The following is a 16,853-nucleotide window of genomic DNA, read 5'->3' on the forward strand; positions in this document are numbered from 1 at the left end:
GTTTAGTACTTAGTTAACTTTTTTTAGTTCACTTATTTTAATTCCCATATTTTAATCCCCAATTTTTGTTTCTCGTTTCATACGCACACGCAATTTCTTTTACATACTAATATCATTATAATATTCAAAATATAATATGTATTTAAATGCATGATTTTTATAATCGAAATTAATATTTTTGACCGTAATAATAAATTATGATAATTACTCCAATTAAACGATAAAAAAATTTCCGATTTTTTAAATAGTATTAAAATAATATTATATTGTATAGAATATTGAATACTAGAGTTGACATATTTTCATGATTGTTAATTCCACGCAAACATCTAATATTTAAACGATTAAGTATTTTAACAATATAATAAAAATTCTATTATTTCTGAAATTTTTTTTCATATTATTCTATGAGAAATAGCATTTACAAAATATATAATAAAGTATTTAATGATTAAATAGGATTTTTATTTGTACATAATTTTGTTCTTTTAAATAATTTTATTGAAATTGTTGTGGTAATTTTTTTAACCTACCGGATTAGTTAAGAATAGCTAAGAATCTAATACATTAAACTATTGTAATAACGTATTTTTATTTCTATATACTAAAAGTTTACATAAATCATGATGATTGAGTTAATTCAGATTATAATAATTTTATAATATATTTATTTACAAATATATATAATATATATATATATATATATATATATTTAATAAATAAAATAAGATTTAATAACATTTAATTAATAAAATAAGATTTTTATGCAATCCGTGAAAATTTTCATTATTTTGCGAATGCAAATTATTTGAAAATACGTTATTGAAATGTTTACCATTGTTTCAATTTATGTAGCTCTTTTTTAAAACAAAAATCTTTACATTTGTTAATATGAGCTAATAATAATACCGTATGAAAAGAATTATTGATTTATTGATTTAAAGAGGAATATTTTTTAATTATTACTAATTGTTAAGCATGAAATAGATCTGATATAAAATTTTATGGATCTTACTTACATAGGTATTCATAAAGAATTAGCAAACAAATATAAATAAATTTTATTTATACAACAGCACTATTATATCTTACAATTATTGAATTATTGAAAAATAATAACATTATTTTTCACCCATTATGAAAACACATTTCGAAAAGCAATTTTCTTTAATATAAATATAAATATAGAATTGTAAAAAAGCATATTTTCTTAAAAAAAAAGAGTACCGTTAATTAGGTGAAATGTAGTATTAATATGGTATTTTAAATACATTTTAGTCACTTTAATCAGTACAATGAGTTCTATAAATATTAAATCTTTAAGCAAGTGAATCAAAGATACGGAAAACATACCAATGAATATAGAAAAACTATATAATAAGGATTGTTAGGAAATATACCAAGTGCTTTGATCTTAATCGATTGAACTATCCGTGAACGTAGAAAAAAAAAGGATTAGCCATATTTAGCATGAATAGAGATATAAATTTGAAGTCGATCAGACTGAAAATCGAGTATAATTACTATGGTAAGCTGTTGAATGTCTGGATTGTACGATGACATGACTGATTAGATGAAAATGTATAGGAAAGGCTCTAGTTTAACTCCATGATCAGTCGTGCATTATTTCATTGCACTTATTCACCATTCGATCTTTTTCTTGCCAAAGAATTTTAACACTTGAAGACTCTTACTTCAGTGAATGATGTTAAATTGCCAGTTGCAATGTCCGTTTACAATTGATAAACTGTAACTTTACATTTCGAAATTATACAATGCATTTTTATAAATAATTTATATATATATATATATATATATTGACATAGTTATTTGTAATTTTGCAAAATTTAAATCTAAATATAGAGAAGTATAAATAAAAGTTTATACTTTTATAGAAAAATATATTACAAGTATAATTAAAAATAAAAAAAACTTCTTTATCAATAATTTTACTGGTACTGAGAAAATTGTATTAGATATGTCTGTTAAAGTAGAGTTTAGAAAATATATCAAGTGAAAATATGGAAAATAAGATTGACTTAATGGATAGCGCCTAGTAATAAATTAGAAATCGAGTTATTGAAGATGGATAATAACTACTTTCAAATTGCAATGATATATGATCTTGCTTAATATATTATATTCCAATACAGTTCTACAATCACAAAGATTTCCATCAAGTTAGTGAGAGACCACACATCTTTCATAGCATGTTAATGATTAATAAGAAACTGTAAGCAGAAAAAGTATTAATTATTAATATTATTATATGTAGATGAAATTTATAAATTTCACGTTAAAATAAAGAATGTTACCTTATATACAGATAATAATTAATTATGAATTATTTAATTTTTTAAAAATATAATGAATGAGAACAATCTTATGCGTAGTTTCTCTTTCTTTTTATTTTTATTATTATTATTATTATTATTATTATTATTATTATTATTATTATTATTATTATTATTAATATATATATTTTTTTATTTAATTATTTTCTTTTATAAAGATATAGTATATGATTTTAGTGTACCTATTGATTATTTAAATTATTTATTTAATTTTAGTTACGGCTGCATATAATGTTATAAAGACCCATTTATTTACTTTGCATGCAAGCAAGGGGATAAGAAAATATCTCAATACGTTTTACGATTTTAAATGAAAGCCCAAATTTATGTTTCATATTAATCATAGATATATGAAGTTTAATTTTAATTAAACAAAATTAATTATCTTATTAATTAGTATATGAGATTTTTAATTAATAAATAGCTTTACTTGATAATTAACCTACCATTAGAATATGTTTTGGATTTATTGAAAATTATTACAGTGATATAGTTAAATCATACTAGTAATGAAATAAATATTGATTTAAAAACATTAATTATAATTTGCACAATTAACTGCCGTATAATCAAGCTCATGCAATCGTTTAAATCCTTAATAGTATATTGCTATAAAATACTATAATAACATTATTCCTGGAAAGCTGCCTTGTATTTGATTATACAACGACCTAACGAAAATATTAAAAGTCAAAGTTTGAAGCCATAAAATGCGTATGCGAGTGAGGCTGAAAATCTATATTTAAAAGGTTCTCTTATATACTTTTATATAATTTCATTCATTCATGCAGGAGTAGGAAAAATATAAAAAAATTTCATTCAATATTTTGATATGATATAATATTTGATATTTGATATAATATTTGAAAATATAAGTATTAACTTTTAAGAAAATCGATTAGGCCTATTTTCAAAATATTCTCTAAATAATACAAGATATTAATAAAATTCAGTAAATATGATAATGATAATTTAAATTTTTATTACTTACATATTTATTTAAGAGTGAAATTAATTATTTGTACATTTATTTATAAGGATTTGTAATATAAAATATAATAGATTATTCGATTCTTATTGATTAAATATAAATTGAATAAAACATGTAAGGAATTGGTAGCAGTGAGTGTATGAAGAAAAAAAAAATGTTCTTAATAGCCTATGTTTATAATTGTTCATGTTTGACATCTAAGTTTATCAATAATGCAAACAATATTAATTATTATTTATAAATTTATACAAATATAAATGGCTAAAAATTTCGCGAGTGATGAATTGTATCTTCTTTGTTCACAGTCCGGCAACTATTATGGCAATCCAAGATCGCAGTTAGAAACAAGTAGAGTACGAAGTCCGCTAATGAGACTGCAATTGTAACTCAATCGAAATATCTACAACAAAATGTGTTCTTACTGGATGATTGAGCTGCCATTCATGGCGTTACTATTGGTATTGCAATTTCAGTCGGGATGTGCTCGGCGATCAGAAATCGGTGATTTGCCGATGGAAGATGTATTCGGGGGTCAGCGAAAAATCTCAGGTGGGGGATTTTATAAGCATTCTGATTATGAGGGACAAGGATCGGCTACTTCGAGTCAAGCTAATGTACCATATTTATCTTATCTGCCTCGGGAAAGAAAACCCAATATTGTTCTTATACTTACCGACGATCAGGACGTTGAGCTTGGTGAGTTGACAATTTTTGAAAAATCACAGACTTATGAAATTCCGATACGACACTTAAAATTATTTAAACTATCTTTATAAAATTTTTACCATCTATTTAATATGGGTTATGAGTGTAATGAATGTATAATACTCAATACAACGATTGATTAAATTATTGAGTAAACAATGTAATAAATTTTCCGAATCTACTAAATTTATAAATTAAAAATTAGTAAAAATAGTTTTTGATGATCTGAGTATATTATTATCATTACATAATAACATTAACATCGTTTAAAAACAAAACAAACGATTACATACATTACAAGGTCATTCGTTTATTTAATGCGATTTCTTTACTTTATGAATTAGTTTTCTATATTAAAAAAAAAAAACTTTAAAATATTTCGAAAATTCAATAATAATCTAAATAAAATATTAAATTTAATCTATATTACTGGTAAATTATTATAATTACGAAATGGTACATAATTAAGAAGAGGATATACCTTAGGTTAATAGCTTAATAAGAAATAAGATATAATGAAATAATTAGTGCATTCTTTGATAAAGAGATCAATGTAAATATCTCTTTATAAAAATAAATATAAGAGATGAAGTAAAAGAAGATATTAGAAAATAATAATGTTTTCAAGAAATTTACGTTGCCACTGTTGTACTGTATCAGGCCTTGGGAAATTAAAAATCTTCGATACGTAATGTAAAAGTTGTAAATAAAAATTATTATTTCCAACTTTTTGCTTATGCTAGTCATAGTCACCGTAATATTAAGTATAATGGTAACGGTAATAGTGAGCGAGAAGAATGTTTTGGGACATCGAAGGAAGGAAAAATATTCGGTGAACACTGCGAATTCGCAGAGGATTTCCCCCGTACATATTTTTGGAAATGGAAAATGAAAAATACATTGGGGCAACGCCTCTCTTCTTTCAAGGCGCCGTACAATACTGCTTTCGTCCTTTCCTCGCTTCCCCCTGACCGAAGGGTTTCAGAAAATAAGAAACACAATTTTTTATTTACTAGCGTGTCGAGACGTGATGGGAAGGGGGGGGGGGGTAGTGACCAGATCTCAAAGACGATCATACTCCAAGTATTTTGGATCGTATTACATTACGTTCCCATCGAGAAAGGCTGATGTTTTTGTTGACAGTTATTGGTCGGCGACCCTCGGGCAACGTCTTCTCTCTTTTCTCCTGGCGAAGAAAAACATCTTTAGAAAGGTGACGACCTTTACCGCAACGACCAGATGTTTTCTTATATCAACCCTATTTATATGCGATAAGGGGCACAGCTCATAATAAAACAAAAAAAAAAAAAAAAAACAAGAAAAATGTTTTTATATTAACCTAAGATTAAAATTCAATGTAAAATTATTTATAAAAGTAATCAAAATAATGAAATACTTTAGGTAAAAATTGACGCCAAATAGTACAAAAAATTCGTAGTTTTCATATATTGAAATAAAAACATCAACAACGATTAATAAATATGTTAATTAGTAATTTCGAAGTCAATAATTAATTTTATTTATATATGTCCTACGTAAATGATCTACTTTAAAGATTTCTTGACGAAAGTTACATTTAATCGTTTGTTGTTTTGTGTCTAAATCTATAATATTTCTATGAGAATAAGCTTAAAACAGTAAAAAATTATGATAGAATTCAATGGAAATTCATATTCATTACGAAGTATATAATATAATATATCTCTTTATGAATGTGTACCTACGTCATTATTATAAGCCATTGCTATTAACAATGTATAACAACAAAAGAGATGTACCACGTAATTTTCCGAATAAAAATCGTAAACTACAATGGATCGTCAGTTCCCATAAAAGAGATTGCGCTGAATGCGGCAATAAGAATTGTCCATACTTACGATTCATCGCAGCTTCCTAGTTGTTCAATAAAAATTCTATTTTTTATACATGTATATATTTGTATAATAGGCTCGCTGAACTTCATGCCACGTACATTGAAACGAATCCGAGACGAGGGTGCCGAACTCCGGCATGCGTACGTAACAACTCCTATGTGCTGTCCAAGCAGAAGTTCCCTATTAACGGGACGTTACATGCACAATCACGAAGTCTTTACCAATAATGATAATTGCAGTAGTCCTCAGTGGCAGAGGGATCACGAGCCCCATACTTTTGCAACATACCTGAGCAACGCTGGATATAGGACCGGTGAGCTTACTACGATTAAACAATTATATTATAATTTTACTGCCTTGAACAATTTTTTATACAATGATTGTGTATTATGGGCCATCTTCGTTTAAATATATGCAACAAGGTCATGCTTATTCTGTACGGGCTTACACTTATAAAGAGAAAAGAAAACGGTAATAAAATAACAAATTTGGAAATACTTATATTCGATAATATCCATTGATATTCTTAATACTCACATTATTAATAAAGTTTGTAAGAATCACTTTTTAATTTAACGGAAAGTATGGGATTTTATTTTAATGACGCTTATTGAAATAATAATTTCAAATAATATTTTACAATCCGTATTATGAATAATTTCCGATTTATAAACTTTTACAATTCATATAATTTTGAATATATGTATTATTCGATGTATGAAAAAATTCTTATCGTAAATATATATATATATATATTTATTTTTTTTTTTTTTTTTTTTTTTTTTTTAAAGAAAAATCTCACAATGAGCCTTACAATGAATCTAATCTCTTATATAATTAGTGCAATATTACGGTTCTTAAAGATGATTATTAAATCTGCTTATTAAATACCAATATATGATTGATTATAGAAGATAATTGATTTATTAGCTCTTATTGTCGTGGTCATTTCATTCCAATAGTTTATATTCCGGACAATTTTGCTGAATTTGTTCATTATTATTAATAAGTATTTGTAATTTATTTTCATTATCTAAGCTAATCGCATTTCTCTTCCGTTGCTCTTTTAATGTTTTAATATCATCTATTGAAACTGGCCACAGAACACATATCATCTGTGGCTCCGTATCCAACGCGCTAGGTTTTTCGATTTTATTTTGCATCTGATTTTCTGACAAAAACATCCTTTTATTTTCATTTTTTTGGAAGGATTCTTGACTATTATATTTGTAATTTTTTATGGCTTGTGACTTATCGTGCTTGTTATTCACAATAAGTGGATTATTTAACCGATTGAAATTCGATCCATTTATATACTTCATATCCGCCTTTTTCAGAATGTAATTTTTCATTTTTCTCGTATTTTCTGCCTGCAATTTACACTCGAGCTTATACATTTTGTTTATCTTATTCAAATCGTTAATTGTAAAATCATGACTCGTTGGACCAATGTAATTCATATCGGCTACCTGAAAATTTAAAAAAATATTTATTCTTGTAAATAACAAAAGCAATATGGAATTAAAATAATATCTTATAAAAAATATATAAATATTAAGTTAAATGAATTTGGTAAGAATAGCTCGAAAAATTCACACAACCTGTCAATCTATAATAATTAATACAGTTAAAAGTACTTACATTTTATGCTTAATTAGAAAAAACTTTGATAAAATTTTGATCAACTATATAATACTAACTGTCCTAAAAATATCTATTTCTTCATAAGTAAATGTTATTCAAACTTTCAGCATTATCGAACGTTTCAATTGAAATACCAATAAAGTTTTTCAATTATAAATTTTTTGAAATTTTAATAACCATTTTATTACTGATACATATGTAATTTTAGATTTTCATAAAGACTTTACCATTATTGAAAATAACGGATGTATCAAGTCTTTAATAACTTAATTATAATAATTATAATAATTTAAGATTATTAATTATTTTGCACATAAATAATAGTAATACAAAAGTAAACTTTTAACCTACCTTAGGAATTATGGTCTCCTTTCGATTATTCGTGAAATCGTACATATTTAAATGCATGATACTTTCGTAATCGTAGGGGGATTCGATCACACTACTTTTAGGGATCTCGAATAACTTTGTTTTATCCGGTTGGATATTATCCCACATGATTGTAATCCAATTATCTCGATTTCTGGCGCTATGCTGGTCGAAAAAGCCTATTACGTGCATGAGCTGATGAAGTAAATCGGTACGTCTCATTATGCACGCTGAATCCAAATCTAATAAATTTCTACCCATAACTCTACCAATGTAAGTCGAGCATCCTGAATTACTCTTTTTAAATTCAACGTAATCCTGATCGTTCTGTTGTCTCTCTCGGAATATTATACATGTTTTTGTATGAAATTCGTTTATAGCATCGTATATTAGTTTTTTCTCTCTTGTACCTTAAAATGACAATGAGTATCACTGTCTCAAATTTTGTATGTGAAACGTTTTAATAATATAAAAATATATCAATATATAATTATAGTTTATTTCAAAATTTCTCGGGATGATACTATGCCGATATAAATGCATATTTACATTATGAATATTAATTTACAAAAAAGCTTACACACCATAAGCACTGTATTATCATTTATTTCAATCTCTTAAGAGCTCGAAATGCATTTTAATATATGTTAATATAAAATCCTTTTCATAATTGTATTTTTCCAAATAGAGCTTTTCAAAACTACTTTCAATTTTCTATATGGAAATTATCATTAATTATTTGAACTTTGTTGATAAATAGAATATTCTAACTTACATTAATGCACGATAATAAGAATAATTTGAAAATTTGAGAACTTAATTACAAGATCATATTAGCCATCTTATTTATTTGAGTTTCATATTCGGAAATTTACATGATTTTTTATTCAAAGTTACTGAACAAAATTCTTTTTCATTTTGTTCTATAAAATAGATAACTATTGATACTGTCATATAATATTTTATTATAATTCTTGGCTTACTAGTTAGACTTGATTCTAGAAATTAAAAAAAAAAGTCGCTAGGACTTGATCTGAGATGTATAATGCACGATTAATTGATTTGAAATGTAATTCACAATAATATTTACACATTATTAATCATTATTAATGTATAATTCATTATTACTACCAAGACGATTCATATAATTAGTTAATGTTATTAATGTAATTAATTAATAATTATTATTACAATGTAATTTCATGTTATTAATAGTTATTCAACATAGTTTTTTTTTTCAATAATCCATGAACGAAAGAGCGTACCAGTTTCAGCCTTAATTGTAATTTCTTTTCGGCATAATAGTGAATTTAAATCATTTTTACCTTCTTCCAAGTATATAATAATATAATGGTAGATCAAAGATATATCTTCAGTAATATATTAAGGAAAAATTAAGCATGTATCATGATTTGGACAGTTTTATATATTTTTATATATTTATGATAATATTAATATTGATCGAGCCTCGACTGCTGCTCGATCACTAATAAAATATCGAATTTTTTTAATCCTCCAAATTAACATAAGTTTTAATGGTAATTTACAGACACAGATTATAATAAAAAGCAGTTCTCTTGTATTTATTTAATTTATATTTAACAATTTAATTATCCATGTTATTCCTTTGCAATTCTTTAAATATTACGTAGTATAATATTTTTGTAAATTTTAAGATTTTATTTGATTACATTTGACATTCTGTATTTAAAGGTGAAAAGATTTTATTTTACAATTAAGGAAAAGACTAAATTTCATATTCATAATTAATTATTCCTTAATTTTGTAATTATGTATTTTCTTTAAAGTTTATAATGTCGATCATAAATAAATTTTACATAAAAATCATACCTAGTGTAATGAGGAATTATTAGGTATTATTGACTATTATTAGGTCGTAACATCGCAAAAAATTATTAAAAATTTATAAAAGCAAAAAAATTAATCATAAAAAATTAAGAAGATATTATATTAGTCCTCTAATTAAAAGCTTTATCATAATTATTAAAAGTTATTTTTGTACAAAAATGAACAATTTTTTCATGTACAATAAAGTATGCACGACAATAATAACGAGAAAGTAAATCATATTAAATCTATTATATCTTCTTAAAAGTATAAAGTTCGATAAGTTAAAAATTTAATTATAAACTCACTTAGATTGTCGCTCATTATGTAAGGTACAATACCATTTGGCCACAATGTAATTTGATCAACGTTGGAGAAAAAATCCCAATATTTTATGTGACTATCGTGGACACCCTTATTAAAATATTTTTTCCAAGCCTGGGAGTGATCTGTTAGATAAAGTACAAATAGTTACAATTATAAATTACAATAAAATATAATTATTGGATATATGTTAATTATCAAATTGATACCAGCAATTGCATAATTTTTTTCAAATTGGCTATTATTATAATAATTTATATTATAATTTTCCATAGGATTTTCTTTTATTGGAATTTCTTGGAAATTGGTCACATGTATAGCTTCATTTGTTGTTATGAAAACCAATATAAATATTGATATTTGTAGAAACAACATACTTATTTAAGAAAAATAATCTTCTACGTCAATTATTGGAGCTACTTATTCAATAATCTTTTATTAACCAATTGCTTTAAATTTTTACTTTAATGTCAAATTAATTTTTGTACGTAACAACGATAATACAATTAATTATACGTATAATATAGACATTACAATGTATATTCAATATCACGCGTAACTATACAATTTCTAACTATAGATTGTACTTCGTCTATTATTATTCATGTTTTAATTATTTTAGTAAAACTAGTATTTTGGCCTGTAGACAGTCCATTAAATAGGTAGTTTAAAATTTATGGATGTTGGCGCTCAACTGAATCGAAGGAAATATTACTTGATTAGCTTTTCAGCGAGTATTGAAAAAAGTACTGAGTGTAGTAGTTGTTTGGTAGCTCGATAAGATTTCCATTTTACAATATTTTGAAATTTATATTATACAGCGTTAATACGATTAAGTGTTTAACCCGATATTCCTAATTCTTCCGTATAAATGAATATTACTTTTAATAATATAATTGTGAAATATCACATTATTTAAAATATTTTATTAGATTTTGCTCTTCGTTCATTGTTAAAAAAAAAAAACTGTAATATAAACAGGGTGTAGTTATAAATAAAATTAACTCTCTATACAAAGTCTTTTTTGGATTTTAAATCTATACAAGAACGTTACTTTTCTCTTGTATACGTTCATATTTAAAAATATGAATTTTTACATTGATGTTATAGAAAATTGTAAAATGTTAATATAAAAATAGTTAATGTAAAGTAATGTTCAAAATTTTAGATTATATTTATTCTTTTTTTTTTCTTCACATTATTTTAAATTTCATTGTCCCATAAAACCATTTTAATGATGTATTTTTATTTTATTATATTATATTATTGATAAATAGTTGTTTAAAAATTATTTCGGTTACAATTAATTTTGTGTAGATGTGTGTAGATGTTGATGTAATATAGCGGTAGCATTGCCACATGTTAATTGTTTACATTTAAGTATTTATAAAAAAAAAAAATTTCTATTCTATTAATTCAATTAATTTCGAAAGAATTACTATTCTTCTTTAAATTTGAGAAAAATTCCACGTTGAGTTGAATTTCACCTAGAAATGTCATATATTTTTAAGCTATCCGCTAATCTTCAAATTTTCAGACTTTTCTATAATTAAATTACAAGTATTTGTCATAGTGCGTGATAATCACTTAAGGAATGTTCCCTAAGAATACCAATTGAACTTACAACTATACACCTTTTCATTTCTACAACTATTTTTCATTAATTTAATTAATTGTCACTAATTCCATTAATTTGCATAGTTGGTAATAATTAATTTGTATGTAACTGTATTACGAGTTATTAGAATAAATTAAATTTTCATCCACAGTTACATACACAAAAGGAAGCTTTTATTTAGTATATCAGAAGACAATATATGTAGGAAGAATATTTATCATATATTGGCAACAATTTTTCTGTATTTTAGCAATGACCGGCAAATATTAGGATCCTATGCCACAATGATTGTACAATATTTATCATTCAATAGGTTGTTTTAGAATTTTTATTCAACAAATCTGCAAATCGATTAACCATACTGTTCGTTGTAATAAGAATTTTTGGCATAACTTTAGAATTGTTGAAATCAATTTTTATAGTTACAATTTTTAATTTTATTTCAGTGTAAATTTTTGCAAATTTACAAAAGAATTTATAGGTAAGCTATATATTTTTAATGCATAAATTTAAGTAATTAAACTACTTACGAAGTACGCAATAGAAAAAAAAACCTTTTTAATTTAATGATAAAAAAAAAAAAAATAAAATTTTTTGAGAACGTTGATGATCTCCGCTCACTCATAACAGAAGCAGTTGAATCGACCAGTGTATGGTTTTTATTTATAACGTATCGTTTTATTTATTCTTACAATCATTGTAATTGAACATACGAACTTCTACGTAAGTGTGTTAAAATATCTTTATCATAATACCATTACAATTCATTACAATTTCTTTATTTACAGAAAATATTGTTTATTTTTTATTTAATTATTTTATATTACAACTAACAATTATCGAATTACCTATTTTAACAAAACATTAATATTAACTATCATATTCAATGTCTAATGTTAACAGAGATTACTAATTGACTGCTATAAAGACACTTTAGATTTTAATTGTTTCCAAATACTATTGGCAATAGGTATTTTAATTACATTGGATACATTATATAAGATAAAATCTAGGTTTGTTACTGATCTGTCAAAAAATAAATCGATATAACCATATCTATATAGACAGAAAAACTTACATAAAAGAATTCTATGGTCTATAGGTAATTACTCTCTATTAAAATTGAAATAGAAGATGTAAGTTTAGTATTAAAAGGCGAAATAACGAAAAATTAAGAGAGAGAGAGAGAGAGAGAGAGAGAGAGAGAATAAAATTTGATTATTAAATTAAATTAAATTTAAAAAATTAAATAATATTCATTTGAATGGAAGGACAAATCGAAGGATATTTTTTGAAGCGGAAAATATAAGATTTTGTTGGATTACGCTGAAATAGATTTATCATGGCAATTCATTCATATAATATTATAAATTAAAAAAATTTTTAAATATTTGAAGTTAAAAAATTTTGAAAAAATAATAAATTGAAAATTTGTAACGTCCAAAGGAAATATTTTATCTATTGTTAAAGAAATATATTATTTATTACAAAATGTTTAATTTTTAATCATTGTTCGTATTTTGTAAGAAAATTTTGTCTAAACCCTACTTGGCATAAGACTTAATTTTATAAAACAATTTTTTAATAAAATTTATAGTTTCCCATAGTTTCTGAAAATACACGCACGCATGCAGACACGCACGTATATATAACATCTAACATACGTATATTTTTTCCTCTTTTTTTCATTTCCTTATGCATTGTAGAGTAACTTAGCTTAGCAGGTATGCGAGTAAGATGAAATTTCTTTTAAAAGTCCATAATGTCGAAGGCAATGGTGGAACGTAAGAATTTAGTTTGGCATGTAATAATACAATAAAAAATGCCTGGATTGGAAAGGAAGTTAAATTATCGAGTACTAATATTATTGAGGGAAAGTTGAGGAGGTAAGAATGTAAAAGTAAGGGCAGCTGAAATAATTATTAGCAGAGAATAATATAAGAGATGATAATTTTCGGTCGTCGCATTCGTAATCGCGATGCCGTGTCGCCTAGGAGGAAGCAGTCGACTGGCACGGCTCCGCGCCTAATGCACAGCCTAAAATAGTTTCCAGATCCGACTGCAGTCGCTTGCCTCGTAAATATCAATTTAATTCTTATCGCTTTAATGCGGAACGTATGCGCACGCCGCGCACAACATATGCACATACCGACGGCGCACTCCGGCTTTGTGATGGGATTATTCTCGGGTGAGCAATAAAATTCATTTCCCTTCCCGTATTCGTCGCGCGTAAGAGTTAAATGTGAATCATGGTTATATCAAGTTAATCATTTTCAAGCGTTAATGCACCATCTGCTCGTTGATTAATTAATTAGGCGATTTCAGTAATTGGACTTTGTGACTCTTCTCAAAGTATATCGTTGGGATTAGATAAGAGGCAAATTTCACAATGGATTTGTTTATCGATCAACTTTCCGAGTGACATTATATTTCATTCGATTCTATCGAATAGTAATAAACTTTAAGATATTATGAGATACCTAAGGCGAGCATACGATATGATAAATTGGAAATTGAAAATATTTGCTTGAAATGGAATGAATTACATAGTTATTGTTGAAATTTTAAGAAATATCATTAGAAATTATGGTTGTCGTTTGATAAATTTATATTAATTTGTATATTATGAATATTGATGATTTATTCAGAAGTGAGAGGCGCGAATAAATCAACGTGTCACTTTATGTATAATTTTGCTTCTTCGACTATCGAATTACTATTGTTCGCAAACTTCTGACTAAAGCCATATCATCAATGTATATAATTAGACTACGAACATCGATTTCCAATGTTACGTGAGATTTGAAATTAATAACATTATTTTAGGTTTTTAGTATTTTGACTGTTTGAGCGTTTCTAATAAATTATTCGATATTAGTTAATTTAATAATATTTAGTAATAATTACGATCATGGTTTGTACATTGTGTGAATATGTACGCGATTATATTATACGGTACTTGAATTCAGTGGTGATCAATAATTGTGACAATAATCGACTTGGAAACGAAAAGCAAATATAATATGGTTAAATATAATTTGCAGAAAATGATAATAAATATATTTATATAAGATTACGTCGTAATCGACAACATAATTACGAACGATTGAAGAAACGTATTATCAATAATCTTTTTTCAACGTAGTCTTTTTGCCCAGATCTTCAAACTTTTTCTATGTCGATACGTTAAAGATAAAAAAAAAAAATTACGGTAAATATCATAAAATTTTTCATTATTGCCTCGCTTCTTACTACATTCCAAATATAGCAATAAACATGTTAAACCAGTTCTATATCATTAATTATATAATTAATTACTTTTATTGGAATAATAGCGACGTTTATTGCTTTATATTAACCAAGTTATCAAGGTTTGATTTAAGAGTAAAGAAAAACAAAAAATAAAAAAAAAGATGAAAAAGGATTTGATTATTTTACGATATTGATTTGAACAAACGGTTTATTTGAAAATTGTGCTGTATACACTTGATGAATCAAACTAATGATAATTTTAAATATCAATTTTATACAATATTATATAAAAAAAGAAAAATTAAAAATTATATACAATGCAATAAAAGCATTGAAATATATTCTATTGGTTCTAATATTGTAACAATTATTAGCACGTTTCCTTATCATTTTTATAATTCCAAATTAATAAAATTGTTTAAATTATCTGCCACTATATCATGAAACCTTCGAATAAGATAGACTTTGTATAAATTTTATTTTATATTAGATGTTTTTTTTTTTTTTTTTTTTTTTTTTTTTTTATAAATGAATATAATATGTAATAGTATATTGTAATTATATCGTTTCAAAGTTCGGCATTTGCAATTGCATTGATTAAATAAGGAAATAAACCTACATAATTTGGTTAAAAATATTGCATTGTTTTAATTGTTAATATTAATTGTTAAAAGAATTTTAAGGGTAATTTTAACGAATTGCAATTACTTCGAGATAATTATCTTTGAATTAATGGGCTGAATGTACACTACAACAATTTGAATCCTGACTCTGTATTGCTACAAAAAATATTTCATTAATTTATATTTAATTTAGTAATTCTAAGAGAGCAAAGTAGTATATAAGTTATATGAATGTTCCTTTATCGACAATTCTATAAGTTTCTTATAATAAATAGATAAGTTTGCAAGCCATTTTTACTTTAGTCGAGAATTCGAAAGTAACTTTACACAAAACATTAATTCCAATATACATTTTTATCTTTATATTTTTTATAGGTTACTTTGGGAAGTACTTGAATAAGTACAATGGTTCATACATCCCGCCAGGCTGGCGCGAATGGGGCGGCCTAATAATGAACTCGCGTTACTACAACTACAGCGTCAATATGAATGGCAAGAAGATAAAACATGGCTTCGAATACAATAAAGATTATTATCCGGATTTAATAGCCAATGATAGCGTCGCCTTTCTCAGACAGAGCAAGCACAATTTCGCTCGAAAACCAGTGATGTTAGTCGCCAGTTTCCCAGCACCGCATGGACCCGAGGACTCGGCTCCCCAATTTTCAAATCTTTTTTTCAACGTCACCACTCATCAGTAAGTTTAAACCTCGTCCATGCGCTATATATATATATATATATGATAAACGCGTGCATTTTCACATTTATTTCTGCATAAATATTTTTGCTCCATGGCTCATTATTAATTTGAAATACGTACTCTACGTTAATGTCCTTTGTACTTTATTGCAATAACCTTATGTTAATCTTACCTTTAATCTTTAATCGGTAATATTTTTCATCTATTATATGAAACATTTTGATATTTTTCCACATTGTTTTGATATTTTTATACTTGATAACACGTTAGTTTTATATTATTAGCCATTGCTTTATTTCTAAATGTCGACTCGATTTTACAATAATGTTCATAAGTATATATTTAGAAGCTCGTAAAATAAACTAGCAAAAAATATTATATCTCAAGTAATAGTAATTTATGAAGAAATTATATATATATATATATATTAACACGGTCTATTAAACAAACAAATGCCAAAAATGGAGAATTATAGAAATGCAGGAAAGGTAATCAATCGCTTGCTGTAGATATTTATGTGTACGTGTTTGATTATACGTTGTATGGCGTGT

General features: G+C 25.4%; 1 protein-coding gene across 1 annotated transcript in view; it reads left to right on the top strand.

The window, feature by feature from the left end:
- Sulf1 (Extracellular sulfatase Sulf1) overlaps window positions 1-16,853 on the top strand; it is a 49,897-nt gene that overhangs the window by 15,096 nt on the left and 17,948 nt on the right. Inside the window, exons 2-4 of the mRNA XM_011498333.1 lie at window positions 3,651-4,041; window positions 5,998-6,237; window positions 15,978-16,299. Of these exons, the coding sequence (XP_011496635.1) occupies window positions 3,756-4,041; window positions 5,998-6,237; window positions 15,978-16,299 (848 nt within the window). The 5' untranslated portion in view covers window positions 3,651-3,755. The remainder of the gene's footprint in view (window positions 1-3,650; window positions 4,042-5,997; window positions 6,238-15,977; window positions 16,300-16,853) is intronic.

This window comes from Ceratosolen solmsi, unplaced genomic scaffold (genome assembly GCF_000503995.2).
Source record: "Ceratosolen solmsi marchali unplaced genomic scaffold, CerSol_1.0 scaffold14, whole genome shotgun sequence".
Classification (NCBI taxonomy): domain Eukaryota; kingdom Metazoa; phylum Arthropoda; class Insecta; order Hymenoptera; family Agaonidae; genus Ceratosolen; species Ceratosolen solmsi.